The sequence below is a fragment of the Mustela lutreola genome, chromosome 15, assembly GCF_030435805.1.
Source record: "Mustela lutreola isolate mMusLut2 chromosome 15, mMusLut2.pri, whole genome shotgun sequence".
Lineage (NCBI taxonomy): Eukaryota > Metazoa > Chordata > Mammalia > Carnivora > Mustelidae > Mustela > Mustela lutreola.
The window spans coordinates 858,696-886,091 of NC_081304.1; the positions used below are offsets into that span (position 1 = coordinate 858,696).

At 57.6% G+C, this 27,396-nt stretch overlaps 1 protein-coding gene across 2 annotated transcripts in view; it reads left to right on the plus strand.

Annotated features, from left to right (window-relative positions):
- The window catches only part of CCDC57 (coiled-coil domain containing 57), an 84,915-nt gene that overhangs the window by 43,690 nt on the left and 13,829 nt on the right, over positions 1–27,396 (plus strand). For both annotated transcript variants that reach the window (XM_059147500.1, XM_059147498.1), the window contains 5 exons: positions 430–600; positions 4,502–4,676; positions 14,168–14,268; positions 19,765–19,896; positions 20,380–20,596. In XM_059147500.1, coding sequence (XP_059003483.1) covers positions 430–600; positions 4,502–4,676; positions 14,168–14,268; positions 19,765–19,896; positions 20,380–20,596 — 796 coding nt within the window. The remainder of the gene's footprint in view (positions 1–429; positions 601–4,501; positions 4,677–14,167; positions 14,269–19,764; positions 19,897–20,379; positions 20,597–27,396) is intronic.

A 27,396-nucleotide genomic window follows, 5' to 3' on the forward strand; every position in this document is an offset into this window, starting at 1 on the left:
TGGGCCGACCCGGCACGACCAAGGCCACCCTGTCCCGGGGACTTGCCCTCCTGGCCCTCTGCTCTCTCTGGCTTGTCCATTAGCCCCTCCCACGGCCCCAGCTCCCGTCTCAAGCCCTGGATTGCCCCCTCCTGGTCACCAGCATTTTCTACACTTGCTGGTTTCCGCCTGAACTGGGCTCCGGAAGAGCCGGTTTCAGGCCTGGATTCTCCCTGGCCAGCCTTGGGTCCCACGCAGGCCCTGCCACAGGCCCCGCAGGGCGCGCTGCAGGGGGCGGGCTGGGTGCTGGCGGGCGGAACGGCTGCATTTGGCCAGAGGTGGGAGACTGACAGACGCGTCCCTTGTCACCTTCCTGCGCACCAGGCGAGTGTGCCTGCCCTCCTGCCCCCCGCCCTCCGGCCTAACACTGCCCCCGAAATGGTCTCCCAGGTGCTGCAGCGACCCCTGGACGTGGACACCGTCCAGCACGCGCTTCCCCGTGAGGTGGACCAGGTGCGCCAGCAGGTCTCGGAGCTGCGGAAGCAGGTGTTTGAGCTTGAGGAGCACCTCGGGAACAGGCCGCTGTTGCCCGCCTTGGACAAGGTGGCCCTCGGGAGGGAGGTAGGTGCGCTGTGCTGATCACTCCCGCCACTGCTGTCCTGTCCGGGGCCTGCTGCAGAAGTCCCCGAGTGGCCGTCGGTGGAGCCATCCCGGGCTCCCCCCGTGGCTGGCTTTCCTGGTCAGGCCTGGTCCGTGGCCTCCAGGCCCTAGGACCCCGCCCCTTGAAGTCCACGTCGCCGTGCGGCCCAGTCGGTGAAGCGGCTGACTCTCCGTGTCAGCTCGGGTCACAGTTTCACGGTGGTGACATGGAGCCCCGCGTCAGGCTCTGCGCTCAGCGGGCATCTGCTTGAGAGTCTCTCTCTGCCCCTCCCCGCAAAGTAAAGAAACAAATGTTAAAAAAATAATAATAAGTCCAGCATGGGAAAACCACACGCATGAAGGGGCTGTTCTGTTTCTTCTAAAAGGGAGTCCCTGCCCCTGGCTAGGAGGGCCCTGAAACTGCATGCGGAATTGGGCTTCTCCTTCGAGAGGACCCTTGAGCGGGTTTTCAGAGGGTTTGAGGCCGCTCTGCGCTCGTGAGAGCGGGGCTCCTGTCCGGGCCCTGGCCCTCCGCACCTGGTGTCCGGCAGGCTCCGCGGCTGGTCCAAGCCATGGTTCTGAGCTGTGCAGAGAGTCCACAGCCGCCGTCCCCATGGATCTGACCCACGGGCCGCTTTTCTTCTTACCAACGCCCGGGATGGATATGCTGTCAGGGCACACTTCGGACTCTGTCGGTGACCTGTGCTGACCTGGGCCACCTGTGGTTATCTTTGGTGACCTGTGGCACCTACAGTGACCTGCGTTACCTGTGGCGACCTGCAGCGACCTGCGTTACTCATGGTGACTTACAGTGACCTGCGTTACCTGTGGCGACCTGCAGTGACCTGCGTTACTCATGGTTACCTGCAGTGACTTGAGTTCCCCGTGGCGACCTGCAGTTGTGCCCGTACCGTGGTATCTGGGAGGCGTGGGGAGCTCTCTGGCAGCAGGGGTGGAAGGCGGAGCGGAGAGGCACGAGGGGGACCCGGCTCTAGGACGACGGCCGGCCCGGAAGGACCGGAGGGGAGGCGAGGCCCACTCCTCTCTGGCTCAGGAACAGCAAGAGGGTCTAGACAGGCCCTGGGACAGACAGACGGATGGACGGCTCAAGAACAGCCGCAGAGGGGAGGCCTTCAGGGGTCACGGGGAGGCGGGACCCAGAATTGCCTGCACCGCCCTTAAGTGGGCGTGGCCTGGAGAGCCAGAGCCGCTGCCCTGCACCAGGACTCCGGCTGTCCTGAGCTGGAGGCCGTGGGACACTGAGCCACAGGCAGGCGGGCAGCACGTTTGCCTCACCCCGTCCCCAGGGTTCATTCCAGGTGCTTCCCGTGCCCAGCCGGCGGTCGGTGGCACCAGGGGTTCTATTCCCAGCCTGGCTCACAGATCCCGCTCGCCTGGCAAGAGGGAATCAGGTACATCGGCAAGATTTGAAATCAAGATGTTTTAATTCTGTGACGGACAGGCTGGAGCTGAAGCAGCTGTGACCTGGGGGGGACCGGAGGCACAGGAAATCCAGTGGCCGGTCACTATGCCCGATCCAGGCTGACCGCAGGAAGGCCAGCACCTTGGCGGCCCGGGAGCCTTGAACGTCACCAGTGCTGACACGGGTTTCTGCATATCTTGCTGTGCTGAGAGGAAGCAGGGTGCTTGGCTCCCCTGTGGACATACGGAGATAGGACGGAAGGACACGGGCACCGAAGGGCCCCAGGCCCGGCCCCACGAGCAGTGGGACTCCCGGGCCTGCACTGACCAGGAGAGGGAGGAAGGAGGGGGGCCGGTCCAGAACCGAGTCTGCAGACATGGCGGCCCGCGCGCCCAGAAGCCATCCTGACTCACGGAGGAGGAACAGGGCCGGGACGCAGTGTCTCCCACGGAAGTGGGGGTGCGGCTCAGGGATAGGACGAGAGCCACTTCCCAGGGTGCAGCCTGCGGACACCCCTCCGCTGAGGGACGCGCTCCTCGCATGGACGCTGGTCCTGTGGGACCCCCAGCTGTGCCTGTAGGACACGACTGCACAGTGGGCGAGGTGTGCGTGTGGCCCATGAGTTGGGTCATAGTGTTGTGTGTCTCGTGATTTCTGGTTTGCACGACTGTGGCCACCGAGAGCAGATCCGCGTTTGGAAGTACGGACTGAGGCATCTACGAGCACGAGGGCTCCAGCTTCCCGTCCGCGGCTCGGGAAGAAGCGCACACGGCACGTGGGGCTGGCGGCCACAAGGCAGAGGGACTGGTGGGGCACCATCCTGGCGCTCCCGTGCGAGTCTGGCGTTGTCCCAGGTGGAGGCCGGTCCCCCACCACCCAGCCCAGGAAAGGGGCCCATGCGGGACTCGGAGCCCCTTCCCAGTGGGCAGCAGAAGCCACTGCCGGACCAGCGTCTGTCGTGTCCCCAATGACCTCCCAGCCGGGGGACTGGGATCTGCGGTTCTCCCCACGTCCTGTCCACGGCTCCTCCCTGCCCCTTGAGCACAGCAGGAGGGACACTCCGGCTCCACTGGGGGGCAGTGTTCACCGGTTGTGCCCGCTGCAGCCCTGGCAGGCTCCCCCTGCACCCCCACGTGGGGCCATGTTTGGCCATTGGCCTCTGTGGAGCCCAGTTACCACCGCCCTTGGGAGCGGACCCCTCCCTCACGAGGACCCCTTCCCCTGGCCAGGATTCTGGGAGCAGCCCCTGAGCAGGCCAGGGCTGACGGGGCCAGCGTGGGGGGCTGCCTGGTGGGCTGGGTCAGCTCTCAAAAGCGAGCTTTCTCTTGCCTGTCTCCGCGTTTTGGGGTGCACCGTAGCCTCCTCACTTAAAGCGGCACCGGAGGCTCCCAGCATCGTGTCCCCACTCTGTCCTCCCTCGAGCTCTGTCCCAGCCCCTCCGTGGGCCCGAAGACCCTAGTCTCATCCCGGGTCCTCAGGAGAGCGCAGGCGAGGCCCGCGGGCCCGCGCGCTGTCCGGGGTCAGGGTGTAGGCGCGGACCCTCTCCCGCTCTCCTCTGTGCCTCCGCTCCTGTCCTCCTGCCCGGCTTGCCCGCAGCCTGTGCAAGAGGCACCCGCGTGAGCCCCCGCGGCTCCAGCCACCTGGAGGACAGCGGCAGCCACGTGTGCGGGCGTCTACCAGCCCTGGGAAGGCACACCAGGAAACGGGGCCAGGACAGAATGTGCTGGTCTGTTCCAGGGACTCTGGGCCGGTTCCTGTTCTGGCTGCAGCTTGTGTGGCCAAGACGGCCCAGGGCAGCTTTTCACGGGCGGCGAAAGAGGCCACCTGCGTCCCTTGGGGCCCCGGAGGCTTGGTGCTTCCTGGGCCTCTGTCCGGCACACACGCATTTGTCTTCTCCTTTCTCCTCCTCCCCACGGCCCCTCGTTCCAAACACCGTCCCGGTGAGTGGTGTCCGTCCAGGGACTGTGTGCTGGCCCGGCAGCGACCCTGCTGCACAGTCCAGGCAGGAGAGAAATGGGGAAGGCAGGCACCGGCCTCCGGCTCTGTGTCCCGCCTCTGCCAGCCCCTTCTGCACCATGTGACCCAGTACCTGTGACCTGTGTACCCAGCCCATAACCTGGTGTCCCGCAGGGGACCCAGTCAGACAGGCAACCCTCATGCGTCCCTGGGACCTCTCAGAGGCTCGGCGTGGGTCCCCGCCGGTTCCTCGCTGTCCTCACTAGAAAGACCCAGGCTTGGTGGGGGCCGCAGGGGACCAGGTGTAGGCCTGGCCCAGGGGCTCGCGGTCTTCATCCACCCCACTGTAGAGGAGTTTTCCGGGATGTGAGGTCCCCGTCTCGCTGGCAAAGCTGCTCCTTATCCCTCCGTCCCCCGGTGCTGCAGACTCGGCCCCCACCCACTCGTGCCTCTCCCCGCTGGACGGCTCGTCTTACAGGCTATCTGCCTACGGTTCGTTCCCAGAGCCCCACAGCGACTGAGGACCAGGGGCCGCAGCCCCCACAGGCCTTGTCTGTGCCCCGACTGCAGAGGAAACTAAAGGAAGCCGCCCGAAAAATCCTCCGCCTCCGCCTGGAGAAAGAGCAGCTCCTGGAGATGGGGAACAGGCTCCGTGCGGAGCTCGGCCATCGGGCCCCGGGTGAGTTCGGGTGCGTGGCCTGCGCTGCCAGGCAGTGGGGGCCGGGGGGCTGGGGGCCCTGCTCCCCTGGCCTGCTCCCCTGGAAGGGGAGGGGAGGGGCCTGAGCGGAGGGAGGAGAGAAGCTGTGCTGCCCTGAGGGGGCATCTGGCCTGACTCCCCTGGCAGGCGGGAGGAAGAACAGTGGCCTCCCTTGTGGAGGGAAGCCGGGGTCAGGGGTCACAGGCACAGAGCGGAGCTTCATCCTGCTGGGTTGGGGCGGGGGGCGGAATGTGTCCATGAACCCGAGCCTCCGGCAGCGTCTGTGAGACAATACTGTAGTGGACCGCGGTGGCCTTTCTGGGCTGCACTGTGGGGGGGACAGCCACAGCCGCCGTGCTCTCCGCTGCCCTGCCCGGACTTGTCGCTCACAGCCGCCATGGGTCCCCTGGGACGCGGCCTGAGACCGCTGGCAGTGGCTGCCCAGCTGCCCCCGGGTGTCTCAGGGCCCTGGCTCCGAAGAAAGACAGCCAGACTAGAAAGAGGCGTGTCCTCGTCCGGGTCTACAGCCCTGGCCCCGGCTGCCGCCGCGGACCGCGGACGCAGAAGCCCGGGGCCCCGTCTGCTGCGTGCGGCGGTGCGTGCGGCGGTGCTCAGACTGATGCTGTCTGTGCCGGTGATGTGGTCCACACGGGTTCGCTGCACGAATGGTCGTTTATAATCCTATTTCACGAGGCAGTAACTTACAGGATGCAGTCTCTTGATAAGCCAATAAGGAAATGATATCCCCCGATCGATGACAAGTAATGACACTGTCGTCCCTGCGGCGGAGCAGGAGGGGAAAAGGTCCCGATCGAGCCGCACCTTCCTCCTGGCGGGTCCTTGGAAGGGTTGGCGTAGAGTCACGCGTGGGGAGCAGACACCCAGCTCCCAGCACACAGCCAAGGCCCCCTGTTGCCAGAGGACCAGAGGCACCAGTGTTGGTGGGCAAGATGATGTGCTTCACAGGGCAGCTGCGTGCTTGTCACCACAGCCGGCCGGAGTAGCCTTGCACGGATCGAACGCGCTCGGTCAGCACCAAGAGCAAGCCCCTGGCCACGCGGCTCTCAGACCACGTTCCCCAGCAGTCCTCGCTGCCCTGTGGCACCCCGTTCCCCACACTGTACCCCCTCGCCTCACGTGGCTTCTGCCTCTCTGTGTTTTTCCAGCAAGAGCCTTGAGATTGTGTGATGGTCAGAGATGAGGGACTTGGGGTTCCACCCACGTCGATGGGAGACAGGCCATTCCCTCTCTCCTGTCCATTGTCTAGAAGCGCAGAGGAGGTTGGAGGGCTGCAGACCCACCAACGGCTCAGCTTTTGAAGTAAAGCCCAGGGCACCACAAAGGAAGTATCAGCAAAAAATGTTTCCTCTGTCTATGGTCTTAGCTTCCCGGGGTGCGTCCCAATCCCTGACGACCCAACGCGAGGGAAGGGAGAGGGAGGCCAGGCCTGTTCTTCGCCCTCAGGACTCCCCACAGCTGAGCTGCATGGGATGGGTAACAGTAGTAGTTCTCCTTATGGTAGTGTTTTGGCCTGAATATGAGCAGTAGAATTATCCAGTGAGCGGGAACTGGAAGGGGGAGAGCTTCACGGAGCGGCAGGGCGCAGTGTCTGCGGGAGGGAGGCTGCCGACCCCCGAGGAGATCGGCACTGGAGGCCTGGTTCTTGCTGAGGGGCTGCTGTGGGCCCAGGGACCCAAGGGCTGGAGCAAACCACACCTAATGGGTAGTTAGCCCAGATGGCTCTTGGAGACCCCAGCGGGCTATCCACTCTGCACGTAGGGTGGTGGAGGAGAGGCTGTTCCAGAGGCTTTGTCCTTCTAAGACCGCACCTCTGGAAGAAGAAGAGTGAGGGACGGCTTGGTAGACCCCCAGCTGGCGGCAGCACAGCAGCGGCCGCGGCGTCGTGACCCGCAGCCCTGACAAGGACTGGCGGTGTGCCTCGATACCTGCTCGGTGAGAGCTTTCCCCGTCCCCTGCCAGGTCACCGGCCGAAGAGGAAGGCTGATTGCTTGTTCGTCAGACACACTTCTAGACCATCTTCTGCCAAGTCCACTAAACACCTGGTTTCTTTGGAAGGCGGTGCCGTCTGCTCTACGCTCCTCTCTCACACCTGTCAGTCAGTCGGTGACCGCGGCAGCTTTGGCACTTGTGGCTCTGGTTCTTCTCCGTTCTCCAGAACTGCATTCTGTCCTCCTGTCCTCAAACCAGCAACACCCTCCACAGCTGACCTCGGCCTCCTGGCCGTGCTACACCACCATCAGGGTGCCCTTTCTGATGGCCCCCAAGGCCCGAGAGCTTTTCTCTGACTGGAGCCTTGCCTTTCTCCCTCCGCTCCAACATTCAGTGAACCTGCCTTTCCTCTTCACTGTGGTCACTCGTAGCCAGCCTGGCCTCATGGCCAAGTATTTCAGTGAGTCGCTCAACACCCCCATCCCCCACCCCACCCCCCATCCATACGCACACAACCCCCCACATCTGTGTACCCATCCACAAACCCGCCCATCCGCCCATCTGTTCGTCTGTCGGTCCGTCTATCGTCCGTCCATCCAACTGAGGAGCTGCCCCCACATGCCAGGTACTTCCTGCCTTGTGCAGTTTCTGCATCTCTGGGCCTCAAATCTGGCTAAACTCACTGCTCTCGCCAGGCCGGCCACGTCCTGCCCCACGGAGTCAGAGAAAGCTGCAGATCCCTAGTGACCGCGCTTGCGGCCTCCTCTGAAGGTTGGGCAGACCTCAGCCAAAGATTTTCCATGCTTGGTGACTTTGTTAACGGTAGACTTTTACCGTTGTCTCATTTTTTTCTACAGTGATTTGTTTGTGTGGATTTTCTGCCTCTTGTTGGATCACTTTCAGTCATTTCCACTCCAGGAAAGTATTCGTAGTCTGCAGCCTGTGTCGTGAGGGAAACATGGTGGCCCATAGCACTGTCTCCCACGGTGGCTATTTCTCCTCCTTTTCTAAGACCTTCGTATGAGCAGTGGTTTGGGATTCAGTCCAAACTGCCTTTCCTCCATCAGCTGTGCACGCATTACCTCAGTTCATCTTTGCAACAACCCCAAGCATAGAGAAAAGCTTCCCTAAATAAGGTTAAAAATTAAAACACCCCCTAGGCAGTGGAAGCCAAATATCAGCAGACAGGATGTTACTTTTTTTTTTTTTTTTAAGATTTTATTTATTTGACAGACAGAGATCACAAGTAGGCAGAGAGGCAGGCAGAGAGAGAGAGGAGGAAGCAGGGTCCCTGCTGAGCAGAGAGCCCGATGTGGGGCTCGATTCCAGGAGCCTGAGATCATGATCTGAGCCAAAAACAGAGGCTTTAACCCACTGAGCCACCCAGGCGCCCCAGGATGTTACATTTTTAAAGGCTCTAAGGACAAGACATTGTACACAAGGATGAAGAGAAATGACAGGCTGGGGGACGTGTCCATGACACGCCTGGCCGGTGAAGGGGATCGACGCCGAAGCAGGTGTGTCCAGACCGTGTGTGGGGCCCAGAAGAAATCCACAGGGCTGAGGAGGGTGCGGGAAACACGCAGCCTCCTCAGGAGCCTGCGGAGGCCAGTTAAGTCCGTACTGAGCTTGACTCTCAGCAGGAGAAGTCGCCGGCAGTGCGGAGGAGACCAGGGAAGCTGGAGAGAGCAGTTTGGCTCTCCCTGTCCAGTTCTACAATGTTGGTGCCCTGTGGATCAGCAGTGCTTCTCTTAGAAGCATGTTCAAGGCTGTTGCTTTTATTTTTTAAAGATTTTATTTATTTATATGTCAGAGAGAGAGAGATAGCACAAGCAGGGGGAGCAGGAGAGGGAGAAGCAGGCTCCCCGCTGAGCAAGGACCCACACGTGGGACTCGATCCCAGGACTCTGGGATCATGACCTGAGCTGAAGGCAGCGGCTGGACCGACTGAGTCCCCCAGGCGCCCCTCAAGGCTGTTCTTAGCATTTTGTTACCATGAGGAAGTCATTGGGACCGGCCCAAACGTTCGTGCTTGGGCACTGGAGTCCAGAGCGGGCTGCCTCCACCTGGCCTCAGACCGGTCAGAGCTGTTTTTCCCCATTAAATCCCAGTCCATTACGGATGGTACTTCAGCCGCCACAGGAAAAAGGTAGCAGCTCCAGGTGACAGCACGGCCCTCACTCTTACTCCCGTTTCCTGTATACTCTTCTCCGGAGCCCGCAACAGGGTGTGGACCTCCGGCCTGTGGACCCTCCTGTGCACATGCAGCCTGGATGCAGCGGTCTGCGAAGGAAGCGTGCACACTCGTGTGTCTGCATAGCAGATACGCTGGCGGGGCGTGCACGCGTGTGCCTGTGACTGTGCGGACGCGGGCGGCCGCAGGGACATGTAGCCATTTCGGTTGTGGTTTGCGGAGGGAAATCGTGAATGAGACTTAGGGAGTTCTGTCCCAGACTTCCTTGGCACCTGCAGTTTGCAAATACACCAGACGCTCTTCATCTGGTCCCTTTGCGGAAGGCCATCTTCCCCCAAAAGCTGGTGGTAGGATTTCTACTCTCCATGGAAATGCTTAGACCCGGTGGCAAAGGCTTTTGGCAAGACTGGTCTGTCTGCTTTTTTTTCCACAAAGACCATTTATCTGGTTCGTGAATACATCTGCCTTATAACCCAACCGTGACACAAATATCTTATCATCATCTGACAACGAATAACGCCTGCCGGCCCAGCCGAGGTGGCGCCAGGAGGCTCCGTCCGTCTGGACGTGTTTCCAGGTGCTTCTCAGCCCCCTCAGCAGGCCCAGCCCTGCCGGCATGCCCGACCCAGGGCTCTCCTGCACCCGCCCCAGGGTGCATCCGCCCCCAGCTGCTTCTGGGGAGGACCCCCCGTCCTCACAGGGAGCGGGTGCCCCAGTCCCTTCGCCGGCCTCAGCTCTGGCTGCCCAGTCTTCACCCCTCGTGCCCGTCCCACCTGGGGTCAGGCTCCCGGTCAGGCACGCCTGGGGCTCTGCACCGACGGGCCGCCGGCGTGTGGGCCTGTGGTCAGGCTGCACTGGCCCTGGGCCCGCTCCGGCAGCCTGGTATGGGGGGCCCACGACTGTGGGGCGGCCGTCCCGAGGGCTCATCCCTCACCACTGAGGCAGACAGCGGCACCACCCGCCGTGGGGCCTGGCCCTTCCCGCCGACCCTGCTGCTCCCGGAAACTCCGCCGCCCGCACCCTCTGGATCTCGGGGGAGGCCTCCAGAGGTTCTTTCCGAGGGTCTCAGCATCTAGCACTGCTGTGAAGACTCGGCGTTTCAGAGCAGTTTTAGGTTCAGAATGCCCCCCGCAGCCAACCTGCTACCACAGGGCCTCCGTGGTCATAGGCCATCGTCATCGGCACCGAGTCCACGTTGACATCTGGGGTCCTCTTGGTGCTGGACGTCATACAGGTTGGGACAGGCGTGTCACACACATACCCGCCACGGGACTGTGGGTGGCATCGTGCAGAGGAATTTTACAGAAATCCTCTGTGCTCTACCTGCGAGTCCCTCCCCTCCCTGGGGGCCGCTGACCCTTTCACTGTCTCTGTTCTGTCTTTCTCCCGGGGTCGCACAGATGGAACCAGGGAGCACAGAGCCTTTCATGTCTCCTTATCGTGTCATTTTCCTGATGAAGTTTTTGTTCATGGAGAAATGACTTGTGGGGGTGCGTCTGGGTGGCTTAGTCGGTGAAGCATCTGCCAGGGTCCCGGATTGAGACCCGCTCAGCTGGGATCGAGACCCACCGCGCTGGGCTCCCCGCTCAGCTGGGAGCTGCCTCTCCCTCTGCCCCTCCTTCCCCATCGTGCTCTCTCACTCTCAAATAAAATCTTAAGAAAAACATTCTTTGGTAAAAAAACAAAAAAACAGATTAGGGACCTAGCTTTAGTTAGCCTGCTAACCCACCACTGCTTACGAGGCACGTGTGTGTGAATACGAAAATCACTACTTATGTTTGTTATTCGTTATTACACGTGCATTTAAGATCCTGTTGTAAAACTATCCCAGTGTGGAAGCAGTGATGTTCAGTCATGTTGTGTGTCCTGCTTGACTGAGACCGTGCCGGGCTGGCTCCTGGACGCCAGTGTCTCCCACGTGACCGTGGCACAGGGGCAGCGCATATGCTTGTTGTCAAAAATGATTGTATCATGGGGCGCCTAGGAGGCTCGGGGTTAAAGCCTCTGCCTTCGGCTCAGGTCATGATCCCAGGGTCCTGGGATGGAGCCCCGCATCGGGCTCTCTGCTCGGCGGGCAGCCTGCTTCCCGCACCCCTGCCCACTTGTGATCTCTCTCTGTCAAATAAATGAATTAATTAATTTTTTTAAAAAAGATTGTATTGTGACCACTTTCTAGAATGATGGCTTGGCTGGAACAAGAACCTGGCATTTTCTTACAAACTTTTTTTTTTTTTTTAAAGATTTTATTTATTTATTTGACAGAGAAAAATCACGAGTAGATGGAGAGGCAGGCAGAGAGAGAGAGAGAGGGAAGCAGGCTCTCTGCTGAGCAGAGAGCCCGATGCGGGACTCGATCCCAGGACCTGAGATCATGACCTGAGCCGAAGGCAGCGGCTCAACCCACTGAGCCACCCAGGCGCCCTCTTACAAACTTTTTTAAAGCAAATGTCCCAGTGTCCTCCGTCGGGGCCCTGTCCTGGGGGAGGGCCTCCCTTTTCTCTCTGGCTGCCTTTCTCCTGTGTTACTGGCTGGTGTCTGGACTAGATCAGTTTGCCTTAATTTTACCTGCTCAGGAAGTGGCTGGTTTTCTGAAACCTTAAGACTACGGTTGGTTGGTTGTTTCCCATTCTTTGAAATTCTCAGCCATCGTCTCTTTAAAGACCCTCCGTCCCATTTGTTTCTGGCCTCTTCTGGAGATCCCCTCGGACCTGCCGGAAGCCTCTCACCCCCCCCACTCCGCTCCTCTCCTGCCTCCCTGGGGTTCCCCAAAGGAAATGTTGGGAGCCAGTGGATGGATTCCTTTATCTTTATAAGGAGGTTACATATTGTGTTTGTTCATTTCTTTCATTGGTTTTTGATCTTTTCCTGATTTCTTTAACAGTTGCATTATTCTTGTTTATTGATCGCGTCCCCATCTGAGGGCTGCTGTGGCTGGGCCTTGGAGGTCTGGAGGGGCAGCGTTGTCGTTGTGATTAGCTTCCAGATACTCTGCCGCTGTGCACCGGGTTTTCTAGTTCACCTGATCGTTTAGGAGAGTTTTAGAATTTTTTAGTTATTTTTAAACATGTGTTGAGTTTTACTTTTAATCTGTTCTGTTAAGCAGCCTTATCATACATACTTACTCACATTTTTTTCTAAATTTATGTGTGTTTGTCAACTTGAACTGCCGAGATCCATGATTTTGTGTCGAAATCTCAGTGCGGCTCCTGCGTTTCTGCCAGTTCCCCATCCTGTCCCTAGGTGTGAAGTGTCCGCAGAGGCGTGGCTCAGCCTGCTTCCCGCTGTGCACCGTCCTTTCTGATGTCCGGTAACACTTGTCGGTATTTTTTTTTTTTAAGATTTTATTTAATTATTTGACAGACAGAGATCACAAGTAGGCAGAGAGGCAGGCAGAGAGAGAGAGAGAGGAGGAAGCAGGCTCCCTGCCGAGCAGAGAGCCCGATGCAGGACTCGATCCCAGGTCCCTGAGATCATGACCCGAGCCGAAGGCAGCGGCTTAACCCACTGAGCCACCCAGGCGCCCACTTGTCGGTATTTTTCATCAGGTGTTTAAAAGGGTCGTTTCCAGAAAGGTAAAATATGGCTCAAATAGCTATGAAAATGGGCACAGGTTTAGGGCTCACTAGATAGTGAGGGGACCAGTCAGATGTTACAGCCAGTTCCAAGGAAAAGCTGGGTCAGAATAAAGAAACTGACACAGATGGAGACTGGGGCGCTGGGGGCCGGGTGGTGGGGTTGGGGGACTCGGTTGTTAAGCGTCTGCCTTTGGCTCAGGTCATGATCCCAGAGTTCCAGGATCAAGCCCCACATCGGGCTCCCTGCTCTGTGGGAGGCCTGCTTCTCCCTCTCCGTCTGATCCTCTCCCTGCTGGGTTTCTCAATCTCTCTCTCTGTCAAATAAATAAGTAAAATCTTTAAAATAAAAAAGACAACACCAAATGAAAACCTTTAAACTTATTATGCTTTTCAATCTGAAAGAAACAAAGAACAGCTACAATTCTAAACCAGCATCAATAAAACCAGTATTATTCTTAGGGGTCTCAGTGGGCCACTAACGGATACCAGGTAGAACATAAACACCGGAGTCTACCCAGTCTGAGACGAATTTGAATGGTTGCCACTGAATTCAGCTGCAGATGTTTGTTCTGGAAGATGCTATTACGAATGTCGCAGACTGCAATGCTGACAGTGGCTGTTCAAGATTAAATTTATGGAATACCCAGAAAATAGGCTGAATTGGAACCGCAGACGGTTTTCAAACACTCCTTAGCAAGTTTTTTTAAAGACCTAGAGGGCTATTGTTTTCCTATAAATTGGAGGTTTTAAAATCAGCTTTCCGTTGTCACGTGGCCATAAACCAAAGACCCAGATCATTTCAGACGGTCCCGGACACTGCTGGGGCCAAAGCTGGGGTCAGTCCGTCCGGGTTGTGCGACGGGGAGCAGGGGACGGTCACCGAGCCGCCCCGAACCTCCCGGCGGCGGCGGGTCGCGGTCAGGGCCCACAGGCCACCTCCAGGGCGGCTCCCCGTCGTGCACTCGGTGGCCGACTCGTCCGAAATTTCCCGAGAAGGACGGGGGCGGGTCGCTCTGCCTGGACCCGGCGGCGACGCGGGTGTCGCACGTGCCGCCGCAGCTTGGACGGGCGGGGGCGGCGGGGCGGCCGGTGACCCCCGCGGGCGCCCGAAGCCGCGGGCGGAGCGAACCGCACGCACCCGCCGGGGTTGGCCACGTCCGTCCGCGACGCGCGGCGAGAGGCTCCCGGCGGCGACACGGGGCGACGGCGCGTCCCTCGGAGGGAGCGCGCTCCGGGGTGCGGGGTGCGGGGTCGGGGTGCGGGGTCGGGGTCGCCGCGGGCGAGAGGGCGGGGAAGGGGCGCGGGCGAGGCCGCTGACCGAGGGGCGGCCGGACCTCGGCCCCGCGGCCCCGCGGCCGCCCCGTCCAGCCGCCCTCGCGCGCTGTTCCCGTTCGTCGAAGCAGAACTTCTCCGCGCCTCGCTCCGAGCGCGCCCCGGCCCGAGCCCGCGCGCCCCGCGGAGGTCCTCGCGCGTCTCCGGGGCGTCCCGGGCCCCCGCCCCCGCCCCCGCCCCCGCGGCCGCCCCGCCAGACGGACGTGCCCGGAGCAGGGCCGGCCCGCCGAGTGCTTGTGCGGCCGCGGGGGCAGAGGGACGGGCCTCGGGGAGCAGACCCCGTCGGCGCCCGGTCTGGGTCGCTGGAGCGCGAGGTCCTGACCTCAGGGTGCTGAGTTCAAGGCCCACGTAGAGCGTCCACGAGAACCAGACAAACAAAAACACCCCAAAGAAGCAAATCCTTCTCGTCCCCTTGTTTCTAGGGGGAGCGGCTCATCACCCCCCGCCCGGCCCCGGGGTCCAGAACCGGAGTGTCACCCGCGAGGCCGCTTCGGGACAACTGCAGCCCGGTTTTGCAGCTCAGGTAATCCTGCTTTATCTGAGAAGTGTCCCTGTAGTACCTGTTCACGGGTCACCTGCGTGTGGGATCGCATTACCGAGGCGGAAAACCCACTGAGCACCGCTGGGAAGGGTCTGATGCTCACACGCAAGTGCCGCTACCAGTGACCTCTCAGAGCGTCTCCCCTGTTTTCGTTTTAAAGATTTGTTTATTCATTTTAGAGAGGGGGGCCGAGGGAGGGGGAGAGGGACTCTCAGGCAGACTCGGCGCTGAACCAGAGCCCGCCGGGGGGCTGTCCCCCAACTCTGAGATTGTGACCTGAGCTGAGACCGGAAGTCGGACACTTAAGCAGTGGGGCCGCTCTGGCACCCCTCCTGCTGATTTTTTTTTTAAAATATTTTATTTATTTATTTGACAGAGAACACAAGTAGGCAGAGAGGCAGGCAGAGAGAGAGAGAGAGAAGCAGGCCCTGAACTGAGCAGAGAGCCCAATGTGGGGCTCGATCCCAGGGTCCTGGGATCATGACCTGGGCCGAAGGCAGAGGCTCTAACCCGCTGAGCCACCCAGAGAGCCCAATGTGGGGCTCGATCCCAGGGTCCTGGGATCATGACCTGGGCCGAAGGCAGAGGCTCTAACCCGCTGAGCCACCCAGGCGCCCCCCTCCTGCTGATTTTAAAATGACCTGAGTAAATCGCAAACATAAGATTACCAGTTACATCAAGTGTGTGTTTTACCGCAGCCTACCCATCTGGGCATTATTTTTCCTTTTTTTAAAAAAAGATTTTATTTATTTATTTGAGAGAGAGAACAGTGAGCGCGTACACACACACGCGCACACACACACACACACACACACACAGGCAGAGGGAGAAGCAGGTGCCCTACTGGGCAGGGAGCCTGACGCAGGGCTCGACCCCAGGACCTTAGGACCATGACCTAAGCCGAAGGCAGCCACCCAACTGACTGAGCCCCCAAGGCGTCCCCTGCTTTTCAAATCTTTACGAATATGGTGGGTTAAAAAAATTTCATCTTTTAGACTTTTTTTGTTTCTTTGGTGGTATTAAAGCCTGTAATCTATTTATTGGCCACATATATTTCCTCTTTTATGGGTTATTTATACACATGCTTTGTTAATCGTTCTACTGTGTTTGCACTTGTCAGTTCTCTTGAGTTCCTTATCAATGAAGGAACTGCTACTTGTCCGTTACAGCCTTTCCCAGAGTTACCTGCCTGATCCTTTCTTTGTTTGCTTAATCCACCGATAACTTTTTTAATATGGTGAACTCTGTCAGTCTACTTTCATAATTTATTTCACTGGGTTTTTTCTCTATTTCAAGTTTAGGTAAATATCTACCCATTTCTTCTAGCTTTTCTGTTTCACTGTCATAGTGCCCTTAAGTAATTATCCTTTTTCTCACTGGTTTTGAACAGACTTTTTTTAAATCATGTGTTAAACATTTAAACTCTTGCTTATGTCTTTTTCAAATTCATTTTTTATTTTGAAATAATTTCAAATTTACACAGTTCCAAAAATAGCACTACACGCTTCACCTAGACCTACCGGTTGTTAACTGCTACTGCACTGGCTATGGCACTCTCTTTCTTCCCTCCCTCTGCCTCCCCTGCACTTTAGATAGATAGGTGATGGGTGGCTGGATGGACAGATGGACGGGCGGCTGGGTGGCTGGATGACACACACAGACACGTGAGCATGTGCACGACTCTGCTGCTGGGCCAGCTGTGGTGCAGGTGGGGCGTGAGAAGACGGGCCTCGGTGCGCCCCACGAGAGCCCAATAGACTCTGAAAGTTTGATTTCATGTAATCTTCCTGTCAGGAAACAGATTTTTTTCAACTATTTAAAAACGTAAAAACTATGTTTAGCTCATGGGCTGGACAGAGGTGAGGATTTGGCCTCTGCCAGGTGTGGCTTGCCGAGCCCAGGTCTACACACGGGTCTCTGTACATCCTTTGTGTTGAACAAATACAACAGCGGGGGACGTCTCCGTTCGTCTCTCGGGGGACAGTCAGGGTGATTTTTGCTGTAAACATTGTTACGAAAGTCCTCTGGCGCACACATGTCAGCATCGCACAGATGGTGGGTCTGTCACAGCTGACGAGCCCGCGCGGACACGCCATCGTCACGCGGAGCTAGTGGCGTACGTCACGGCTCGCTCTTGCCGCTGTGCGTTCTGTGGGTTTGCACACGTGTGTAATGACGTGTGTCCACCATCGCGGTCTCCTACGGAGCAGTCTCGCCGTCCGACAGTTCTCTGTGCTCTGTTCATCCTTCCCTCGCCCCAGCTCTGTCCTTGGTACCCACTGATCCTGCTGCCCCCCAGCTCTGCTGTTTCCAGAACGTCCTGGGGTTGGAATCCTGCGCTGCGCGGCCTTCTTTCTCTGGGGAATGCGCACATGAGCTGCCTCACGTCTTCCCGTGGCTGGAAAGCTCCCTTCTTCCTGCCGGGGGGCATTCTGTCTGATGACTTTACCTGTTTGTTCATCTCAAGGCTCTCTTTAAACTTTTCTAGGTATTGTGGGCGGTTAGGAGCAGAGTTGGCTTTCTTTTTTTTTAAGAGTTTTTATTTATGGGGCGCCTGGGTGGCTCAGTGGGTTAAGGCTCTGCCTTCGGCTCAGGTCATGATCCCAGGGTCCTGGGATCGGGCCCCGCATCGGGCTCTCTGCTCAGCAGCGAGCCTGCTTCCTCCCCTCTCTCTCTGCCTACTTGTGATCTCTGCCTGTCAAATAAAGAAATAAAATAAAAAAAGAGTTTTTATTTATTTGTCAGAGAGGGAGAGAGAGAGCGAGAGCACACAAGCAGGGGAAGAAGCAGGGTCCCCGCTGAGCAGAGAGCCCAGTGCAGGACTCGAACCCAGGACACTGGGATCGTGACCTGAGCCAAAGGCAGATGCTGAATCCTATGAAGTGGCCATTTCTCTGAGTCAGAAGTGGTTCAATATCAGCAATTTCATGCAGCTCGACCTCAGACAGACGCTTTGTCAGTTAGAAGTTCTTTCTCCTGCTCTACTGAGTTCTTACCCAGAACAGATGCTGCATTCTATCTGCTCGTGCTTCTGACTCTAGCCCAATGACCGCGACCTGGGGCCCGGCCGGCGGGATGCCACTGTCCTTCCACAGAGGTCACGGCCTCCTGTGTGCCAGCCACCTGCGTGCTCGGGCCAGACGTCGCTGCCTTCAGAGTCCGTTCTTCACAAGCCGTTCCGCACGGCCAGGAGCTCCTGCCTGTCGTGAGCTGATGGCGGTAGCAAGCGCATGTCTTGACGCCGTGTGTATGTGTCATTTGCCAGCGTTCGGTTTCCTGGAAGGATAGGGGAGTTTCCTAAAGTCTTGAGACTGACCTTACCTGCCCGTGCTCCGCCAAGGTAGTCTCCCTTGTGTGGCTTTGCCTTTTCAAAGTTCTTGGCAGTGAAGTAGCAGCCTGCTGGGAGAAAGACGGCCCGTTCCGCCGTGGGCTGACGTGAGCCCCAAGGTGGCCTGAGCAAGGGGTTTGTGTTCAGGTTCTACGTTGACCCAGGGGCCTGGGAACAAGCGCTGGGCGGCCAGCCGGGAGAAGTGTCACATCTGGAGACAGCTGAAGTCAGGGTTCGCTGTGGGATGGCTTTGGAAAGGGAGAGCGGCCAGGACCCAGCTGCTGGACTGGGGGAGGTGAACGGTGGCTTGGGCTTGGCGAGGCCGGAGCGGCCCATCCAGCACGTCCGTCGGGCACACACCTCACTGGGCTGGGGGTCGCGGGGCTTCCACTGGGCCGTGACACAAGTCCTCGGCAAAGGGCAGTGTCTCAGTCGCGGGACGGCAGGGACAGCACGGACAGTGCCCGGAGTGGGTCTGCAGGGGAGGCCTGCACAGCGGCAGTGGTCTGCCCGACGAGGCGACGCTGGCCTGAGAACCTGGGCAGGGCTGGCCACAGAAAAGGGGCTGGAGACCGTGGCTACTTCCACCAGAGGACCTCGTCCCCCGCACGGCCCCCTGTCCTGGAGGACCCCTTCACCGCTTGTGGGACATGCCGTTGAAGCACCGGAGTACCAGCAGTTCGTGACTTTCCAACCTGCATTGGTTAAAATTCTAAACTCGTGTTGGAAGAAAATCTCCCAAGTCGTCGCAAAGATATGCCTGTTCTCTGTGACAGTAAAACGTGCGCCTTGCTCCGTGGACCTCCACTTCCTTCGGGTACATTAAGGACCGTCTCATGCTCTATTAACCCCTCCAGACCACAGAAGTCACGTCTGCGCTACCCCAGTGAGAGGACTCCTCTCTTACAGCTTGGGAGAGGGCGACTCCCTGAGGCTCACTCTCTGAACCAGCAGATATGATCGGAAACCACGGAGGAAGGGCGCCGTCGGTGAAGTGTCTGACACTCGATCACGGCCCAGGTCATGACCTCAGGTCCCGGGATCGAGCCCCGTGTCGTGTAGTGTCATGTCGGGCTCCCTGCTCAGTGGGGGGTGAGATTCTCTGCCTCTGCCCCCCGCCCGCCCGTGCTCACTTTCACTTTCTCTCAATAAATGTTTAGAAAAAGAAAAGAAACCACGATTATGCCTCCATCAGAAAGGACGAATACCCAACTTTTGTAGCAACGTGGACGGGGCTGGAAGAGATGATGCTGAGTGAAATCAGTCAAGCAGAGAGAGTCAGTTATCATATGGTTTCACTTATGTGTGGAGCATAACAAATAGCATGGAGGACATGGGGAGATGGAGAGGAGAAGGGAGTCGGGGGAAACTGGAAGGGGAGGTGAACCGTGAGAGACTGTGGACTCTGAAAAACAATCTGAGGGGTTTGAAGCGGCGGGGGGTGGGAGGTTGGGGTACCAGGTGGTGGGTATTGGAGAGGGCACGGATTGCATGGAGCACTGGGTGTGGTGAAAAAATAACGAATACTGTTATGCTGAAAATACATAAATTAATATAAAAAAAGAAAAGAAAAGAAACCACAGAGGAAGAAGCTCAGGGAGTCGCTCAACAAACACGAAAAGCCCATTCGTCACCAGAGCCGGCTCGTTGAAACCAAAGACGCGCATGCATCACTCAGTCCAACTCCAATATTAATCCCGCCAGAGCAGAGAAGAGCGGCTCCATGGGCCTGAATGTGCTCCGGGGCTCCGGGAAGAGGCTGGGGGTCTGGCCGACTCCCTCGCGAGTGGCCGCTGCTCGAACGTCTGCCCTAGTCCGGCTCCTTTTAACTCCTCCGTTTTCTTCCAGGTTTCTGTTCGGTGCCTCCTAGGACTCCTTACAGTTCCCCTCGACGGCTCGGTGGGCGTCCCCCCTGCCAGCAGACTGAGGGGCACGGGGGCCAGGCCGCGGCAAAGCGTGTGATGTCGGGGCGCTTGGTCTCCTGAAGGCTGGAAGGGGCACTTGGGGACGCTGTTCATCCTGGCGGGTGGACATGACTGTGCCCCTCCTTTCCTGGCTGCCACTGACCTGAGTGAGTCCCTGACACAGGGAGTCCTTCCTCATCTCGAGGGAGACCCACTGGATTCCTTCTGTTTGCATTTCCACGGCAGGACTCTGAGAACACCAGGAAGACCCATGTCTCCGAGCACTCCGGGAAGGTGCAGCCCCGCCTGGCCCAGACAGCCGGGAGAAGCCAGCCTCCGCAGGGCCAGGCGGCGGGAGCAGTGACAAGGTCAGGGCAGGTATGCTGGGCCACGGGTGCTGGGGACACCACGCCCCATCTCAGCACGGGGACCAGCTGTGGGCAGCAGAGCGCCTGGGGTCCTAGCAGGGGGCTGCTGCTGTGGCCACCCCAGACGGTCCTCTTAGGATGGAGGGAATTGGCTCTCATGCCTCCGCAGACTGGGCGCACCCGGGGCGTGGGGGGACGGGTGGGCACGGACGCCAGAGGGGGCCTTGGCGCAGCCAGAGAGGTGGGCTCTGGGGCATTTCCATGGAGACCAGACTGCTTTGTCCTTCCAGGGTCCGTAGGAATCCCATCTGGTCCCGCATTGGCCAGCCAGTGTGCTTGGGAGCGTGGGCCTGTCCCCGGGGCCTCTGCACGACAGCCCCCGAGGCCTCTGCCCAAGGCCTGGCGTCCAGCCTTGCCTGCAGTCTTGTCGCTGACTCCAGGGGCAGGGAGGGCCGGCTCTCTGGGATCCTCCTGTCTGTGTTTACTTCCCTAGTGGCAACACAGAACATCTGCGGCGACTTGCAGATGCCCTCGGCACAAAGAAAACCAGTCCCCAAAGCTGCGCTCGGCTCACGAAGGCCCCACGGAGAGTAGGTGCCTGGCTGGGAGCTCCTCCTCGGTGGCCAGCGGTCCCCTCCAGGACATGTGGAAGTTACTGGACCTGGGATCCAGCCCCTCTGGCCTCACGTCCCAGGATGACTCAGCACCAGGTAGGCTGGGGTAGGGCTCCAGGGTCCTCAACAGGCCAGGCTTGGCCCCTTGCCGCTGACAGAAGCCACAGGCAGAGAGACGGCAGTGGTGACACAAGAAAGATTATTTCAGGGATGCTGTTCCTGGACGGCCAGCGGGCCAGCATTCAGAACCCTCCAGGTGCAGGAAACATGTCCAGTTTATGTAGGGACCGCATGGGACAAAGGTCCATGAGTGCGGGCAGGCGGCCGTGACGGCCAGCTCGGCCCCTGTCATGGGATCCGTCGCGGGGGTCCTGCTGGCTCAGTCCTTCCAGCTCGAGGAGAATTTCCATTCCCACTGGGGACCCTGCTCTCGGGGTCTCAGAGAGAAGCAGGAAGGCAGAACGTGAGCCATGACCATCTGGCCGGAGGTCAGAACAGGGGTGAGATGTGCTGTCCCCGCCGCTGCCGGGCAGGGCTGGGTGGCCACTTCCAGGCTGACATGCGGACAGACACGGGGTGTTCCTTCCGCCTGTGCAGGCGCTCCGGCCACGTCACCCATGGGCCCGTCCACACCCACCGCACGCCCTGCAGGCCACCGGCGGGGGTCCCCTCCCTGGGGAGCTGGTGCATCCACCGGGGCGACTGGGCACTCCCTGTGCCAGCCGGCCTCGCGAGCAGGGCTCTGTCCTTGCCCTAGTCCCGCCTGGTGCTCTCGATGTCAGAAGGATCCACCAGGAGGGCCCAGCTCTCGGGGAGCTGCATGCCACCCCCCCTCGTGGCAAGACGGCGGAAGGGCAGCCCGTGCGGAGCCCCTCGGGGGTCCGTGTGCACAGAGCATCCCTGCTCTGGCTCTGGCCCCACGCAGCATGCTCCGTTGGGTCGATGTGCCCCAACCCGTGTGACCGTTGTCCCTGCTGTGGACTTTGTGGGTTATTTCCAGTCTTCTGTCACACGTGTCCTGTTATAGCGAAGGGTCTTGCAGCCCGAGGGGCTTTGCTTTGTCGGTTCTAGAAGCTGCTGTCCAGCGGGGCTCTGGCCGTGTCTGCAGCCGCTGGGGTGGGGAGGTGGTGGCCCTTCCGAGTCCGCACTTCCTCTCCCGCTTTCCGGTCCCTGCCCCTTTGTACTTGGAGTTTGCTGTCTTTGTCTTACTGATTTGTGGGAGCTGGTCATTTATGATGGGAATTAGGCCTTTTCTAAAACATGAATTACAGATCTCACCACCCCACTACCCCCCAGGTTCTCGCTTGACTTAAAAAAAAATTTTTTTTAAAACATTTTCACATTTAAATTCAATTAATTTACACCGAGTGAACTGTCAGTTTCAGGGACAGAAACTGACAGTTCAGGTCAGTGACACGTCGGCTGCTCAGGACGCCCCATCCCGTGTCCCCCCGAGTGCCCGTCACCCAGTGCCCCCGGCCCCTCCAGCCTCGGTCTGTTTCCCGTGGCTGAGGGTCTCTTACGGTTTGTCTCCCCCTGATTTCGTCTTGTTTTGTTTTTCCTTCCCTTCCCCTTGGCTGCTCTGTCTCGTTTCTCAGACTCCTCGCTGTCAGTAAGATCACGTGATGACCGTCTTTCTCTGACTGACTTATTTCATTCAGCCTAACAGCCTCTAGTTCTGTCCATATCATTGCAAATAGCAAGATTTCGTTTTCTGGTGGCTGCATGGCGTTTCGTTGTGTATATACACCACATCGTCTGTATCCATTCATCTGTCGACGGGCATCTCAGCTCTTTCTGTAGTTCGGCTGCTGCGGACATTGCTGCTATGGACACTGGGGTGCTCGTGCCCCTTCGGATCACTGCATCTGTATCTTTGGGGTAAATACCCAGTAGTGTGATTGCTGGGCCATAGGGCAGCTATTTTCAACTTTCCGAGGAATCTCCACACTGTTTTCCAGAGTGGCCGCACCAGCTTACATTCCCACCAGCAGTACAGGAGGGTTCCCCTTTCTCCGCATCCTCGCCAGCGTCTGTCGTTTCCTGACTGGTTGATTTTAGCCATCCTGACTGGCGTGAGGTGGGATCTCATCGTGGTTTTGATTTGTATTTCCCTGATGCCGAGTGATGTGGAGTATGTTTTCATGAGTCTGTTGGCCATCTGGATGTCTTCTCTGCAAAAATGTCTGTTCATGTCCTCTGCCCATTTCTTGATTGGATTCTTTTTGAGTTTGATAAGTTCTTTATAGATTTTGGACACTAGCCCTTTATCTGATACGACGTTTGTGATTATCTTCTCCCATTCTGTCAGTTGTCTTTTGGTTTTGTCCACTGTTTCCTTTGCTGTGAAAAAGCTTTTGATCTTGATGAAGTCCCAGGAGTTCACTTTTACCCTTGCTGCCCCTGCCTTTGGGGACACATATAGCAAGAAGCTGCTGCTGCCAAGGTCACAGAGGTCGCTGCCTGTGTTCTCTAGGATCTGGATGGCTTCCTGTCTCACACTGAGGTCTTTCATCCATTTGAGTCTATTTTCATGTGTGGTGTAAGGAAATGGTCCAGTTTCATTTTTCTGCATGTGGCTGTCCAATTTTCCCAACACCATTTGTTGAAGAGACTGTCTTTTTTCCATTGGACATTCTTTCCTGCTTTGTCAAAGATTAGTTGACTATAGAGGTGATGGTCCATGTCTGGGTTTTCTATTCTGTTCCATTGATCTGTGTTTTTGTGCCAGTACCAGGCTGTCTTTTTTTTTTTTTTTAAGATTTTATTTATTTGTTTGAAAGAGAGAAAGAGATCACAAATAGGCAGAGAGGCAGGCAGAGAGAGGAGGAAGCAGGCTCCCCGCTGAGCAGAGAGCCCGACGCAGGAGGGGGGCTCGATTCCAGGACCCCGGGATCATGACCTGAGCCGGAGGCAGAGGCTTTAACCCACTGAGCCACCCAGGCGCCTCAGGACCAGGCTGTCTTGATGATGACAGCTTTGTAACAAAGCTTAAAGTCTGCAGTTGTGATGCCGCCAGCACTGGTTTTCTTTTTCAACATTCCTGTGGCTATTCGGAGTCTATTCCAGTTCCACATAAATTTTAGGATTATTGGGGCGCCTGGGTGGCTCAGTGGGTTGGGCCTCTGCCTTTGGATTGGGTCGTGATCTCGGAGTCCTGGGATCGAGCCCCGCATCGGGCTCTCTGCTAGGCGGGGAGCCTGCTTCCCACTCTTTCTGTCTGCCTCTCTGCCTACTTGTGATTTCTGTCTGTCAAATAAATAAATAAAATGTTTAAAAAAATTTTTTAGGATTATTTATTCCAGCTCTGTGAAAGAGTTGATGGTGGTTTTTTTGTTTGTTTGTTTGTTTTTAAGATTTTATTTATTTATTTGACAGAGATCAGAAGCAGACAGAGAGGCAGAGAGAGAGGAGGAAGCAGGCTCCCTGCTGAGCAGGGAGCCCGATGCGGGACTCGATCTGAGGACCCTGGGATCATGACCTGAGCCAAAGGCAGAGGCTTTAACCCACTGAGCCATCCAGGCACCCCGATGGTGTTTTGATAGGGAATGCATTAAACGTGTAGATTGCTTTAGGTAACATAGACATTTTCACAATATTTGTTCTTCCAACCCATGAGCATGGAATGTTTTTCCATTTCTTTGTATCTTTCTCCATTTATTTCATGAGTGATCTGTAGTTTTCAGGGTATAGCTCCTTTGTGTCTTTGGTTAGGTTTGTTCCTGCACATCTGACAGTTTCGGGTGCAGATGTACGTGGGACGGACTCCTTACTTTCTCCTTCTTCTGTCTTGCTGTTGGTGTATAGAAATGCAACTGACTTCTGTGCATTGATTTTATATCCTGGCCCTTTACTGAATTCTTGTACGAGTTCTCGCAGTTTGGGCGTGGAGTTTTTTAGGCTTTCCACATAGAGTATCATGTCTTCTGCGAAGAGCTAAAGTTTGACTTCTTTGCCAATTTGGATGCCTTTAATTTCTTTTTGTTGTCTGATTGCTCAGGCTGGGACTCTAGTACTATGTCGAATAGCAGTGGTGATAGTGGACATCCCTGCGGTGTTCCTGACCTTAGGGGAGAAGCTCTCAGTTTTTCTCCATTGAGAATGATATCCGCGGTGGGTTTTTCATAGATGACTTTGATGATATTGAGGTGTGTACCCTCTAACCCTACACTGTGAAGAGTTTGGATCAAGAGAGGATGCTGTACTTTGTCAAATGCTTTTTCAGCATCTATTGAGAGTATCCTGTGTTTCTTGTTCTTTATTTTATTTTTTTATTTTTATTTTTTAAAAGATTTTATTCATTTACTTGAGAGAGACAGAGAGAATGAGAGAGAGAGAACATGAGAGGAGAGAGGCCAGCGGGAGCAGCAGACCCCCCGCCGAGCAGGGAGCCCGATGTGGGACTGGGTCCCGGGACTCCAGGATCATGACCTGAGCCAAAGGCAGAGGCTGAACTGACTGAGCCAACTAGGCGCTCGCATTTGACTAAATTCTTTAGATTTATCCTTACATATTTTGCAAATCTCCCATAGTAGTCTTTGGATATGTTTTTCTTCTTCCAGAAGAATTTTAAAGGAGAATTTTTAATGGGGAGCTCTTTCAGGCCTTATTCAAGGAGAGTGTTCCCTCTGCCTTGCGTCTGAGTCACTCTAGTTCAGTGTAAAGCTCAGCCCCGTGTCCCAGCGCCCCAGCAGAGGCCTGGACTCACACTGCCTCTGCCCACGGCCCCACAAACCTGCCGAAGGAAATGCCACAGTCAGGGCGCCTGGCCAGCTCCGTCAGTGGACCCCGCTGACTGTTGGTCTCGGGGTCATGGGCTCAAGCGCCATGTTGGCTGGAGCCAACATACAACAAAATACGTAGCCCAGAGTGTGCTCCTCAGACATGCCGCGGTCATGCTTGAAGGCACCCATACGTGGCAAGGAGGTGAAGAGCTCTTAGAGCCAGAGAGCCCGTGAAGGAGCCCCCGACTGCAGGCTGATCGCCACCGGCAGCTTTGACCCCGGGGCCCCCGTCAAACTGGGTAAACTTGGCACTGGGTGTCGTAGCCTCACGGTGTTCAGAAAGCAAGTGACAAAACTCAGGGCCCATCCAGGGTGGGGGTGTGACAGGCGATCCTGGCTCAAAGACAGAGACTGGGGAGGGTCCCCCGCACCCTCCGCCGGAAGGTGAGTCAGAAACAGCTCCGTGCCCTGCCTGCCCAGAGCAGGGTCAGGGCCCTCGCCCAGACACTGGCAGCAGGGCTGTCACTCTAACTTGTCACCGTGAGAGAAATGCTCTCATGGGAGTTGGTCCCAGTTACAAGGCCTGGGTGGCCTAAGGATTTCAGTTCTCAGGATTCTGAACCGGTGGAGCCCCCAAGGACCGGGTGGCAGCGGAGACAGGCCGCTTTAGGGGGCCTCCTTTGTCCCGGGCCATAAGCATCCCCACAAATCAGATTCCAGCTGAGAGTGGGATCCCACGCACAGGGGTCAAGGCACTGGGAATGAGACCGGCAGAGCAGAACCTGGAAGACACAAGGTCTGACCGGCTGAGTTTCATAGATTCAAACCAGTAAGAGACTCACAAGAAAGCATGTTCGGGAAACAAAGAATTATAAAGAAAGACCAAGCAAGCGTAAGAAAAGAACAAACAGGAACTTTAAGAAAAGGAAAACGTAATTATTCAAATTAAAATCTTGGTGGGTGGGTTGAACAGGTCGGTGATGCAGACATATATGAAGAAATTACTCCGGACAGAGCGACTGGAAGAGAAGCAGGAAGAAAGCAGGTCAGGAGCCACGAGGACGGCGTAAGCAGGTGTGGCAGGACGCCTGCCGGCCAGAGCCTCCAAAGGACAGAGTCTGGGCCAGAGGTGCCCTGGGAAGATCCGCCGAAGCCAAGCGCGGCCCCCCTCCCCCCAGGCAGCCTGGCAAACCCCAGCACGAGTAACCGCCCGGCCGGGCGCGGGATGTGTCCGACAGCCTCGAGCGCGCGGGCGTGGGGGCGGCGGCGGCCACCGCCCGCTCGCAGCGGTCCCTGGTGCCAGGCGACGCCTCTCCCGGGCCGTGCGCACGTGCTGTGGGCCCGGAACCCCCGAGCCCGGGCACGCGTCCTTCACCACCCGGGCGAAACGAAGACTTGAGAGACAGTGAGAACTGAGCAGCTCGCCCCCCGCCCTGTCCCACGCTGAAAACAAAAGGACCCAAAGTAGCAGGTGGCTGACTTTTCCGTGAGGGCCACAGACCACAGGCCGTCACGCCCGCGGCCGCACCCGCCGGACTCCACTTAGGAAAACGGGGCAGCCGTGTTGCGTCAGCTCAGTGCACGGCCGCTTGCTTTCTTCTTCTCCTTCTTCTTTTTCCGAGTAACCCCAGCACCCAGCACAGATGTCGAGCTCTCCGTCTGGACATGAAGGGCTGCGCACCCCAGCAGGGGCTCGGCCAGGCGCCCCGCTGTCCGCTTTACTCCTTAGGACGTTTTATTTCTGTTCTTGAAACCACACACGTACGTGTGCTTGGTGAAATCTGGGCATCTTTTGCCACGGAAGGCCTTAAAGACGGCGGGAGTGGTCCCAGGGGGGCGGGGGGGGACAGGGGAGGTCAGGCAGCTCGTACTGTGGTGAGGTGGAGGTCACTGCGGGGTCACGGCTGGTCTGCGGGGGCTGGTGGCGGGATCGTGCCAGGCTTCCCGGGGGGGAGCGGCTGGAGGCCAGGACGGGGTGGACGAGTTGTCCTGGAGCCTGTGCCCTGCGAGAGGACCATGCCAGAGGAAGCTTGTCTGCGCGCAGGCCACAGAGGCAGGGGCACACGGTAGGTCTTGCAGGGGGAGGCAGACTCAGGAGAGGAGGGCCGGAGGCCGTGCGGCGCTGGGGTTGGACAGGACAGAGGCAGGGGCTTTAGGGGTGGCCAGAACTGT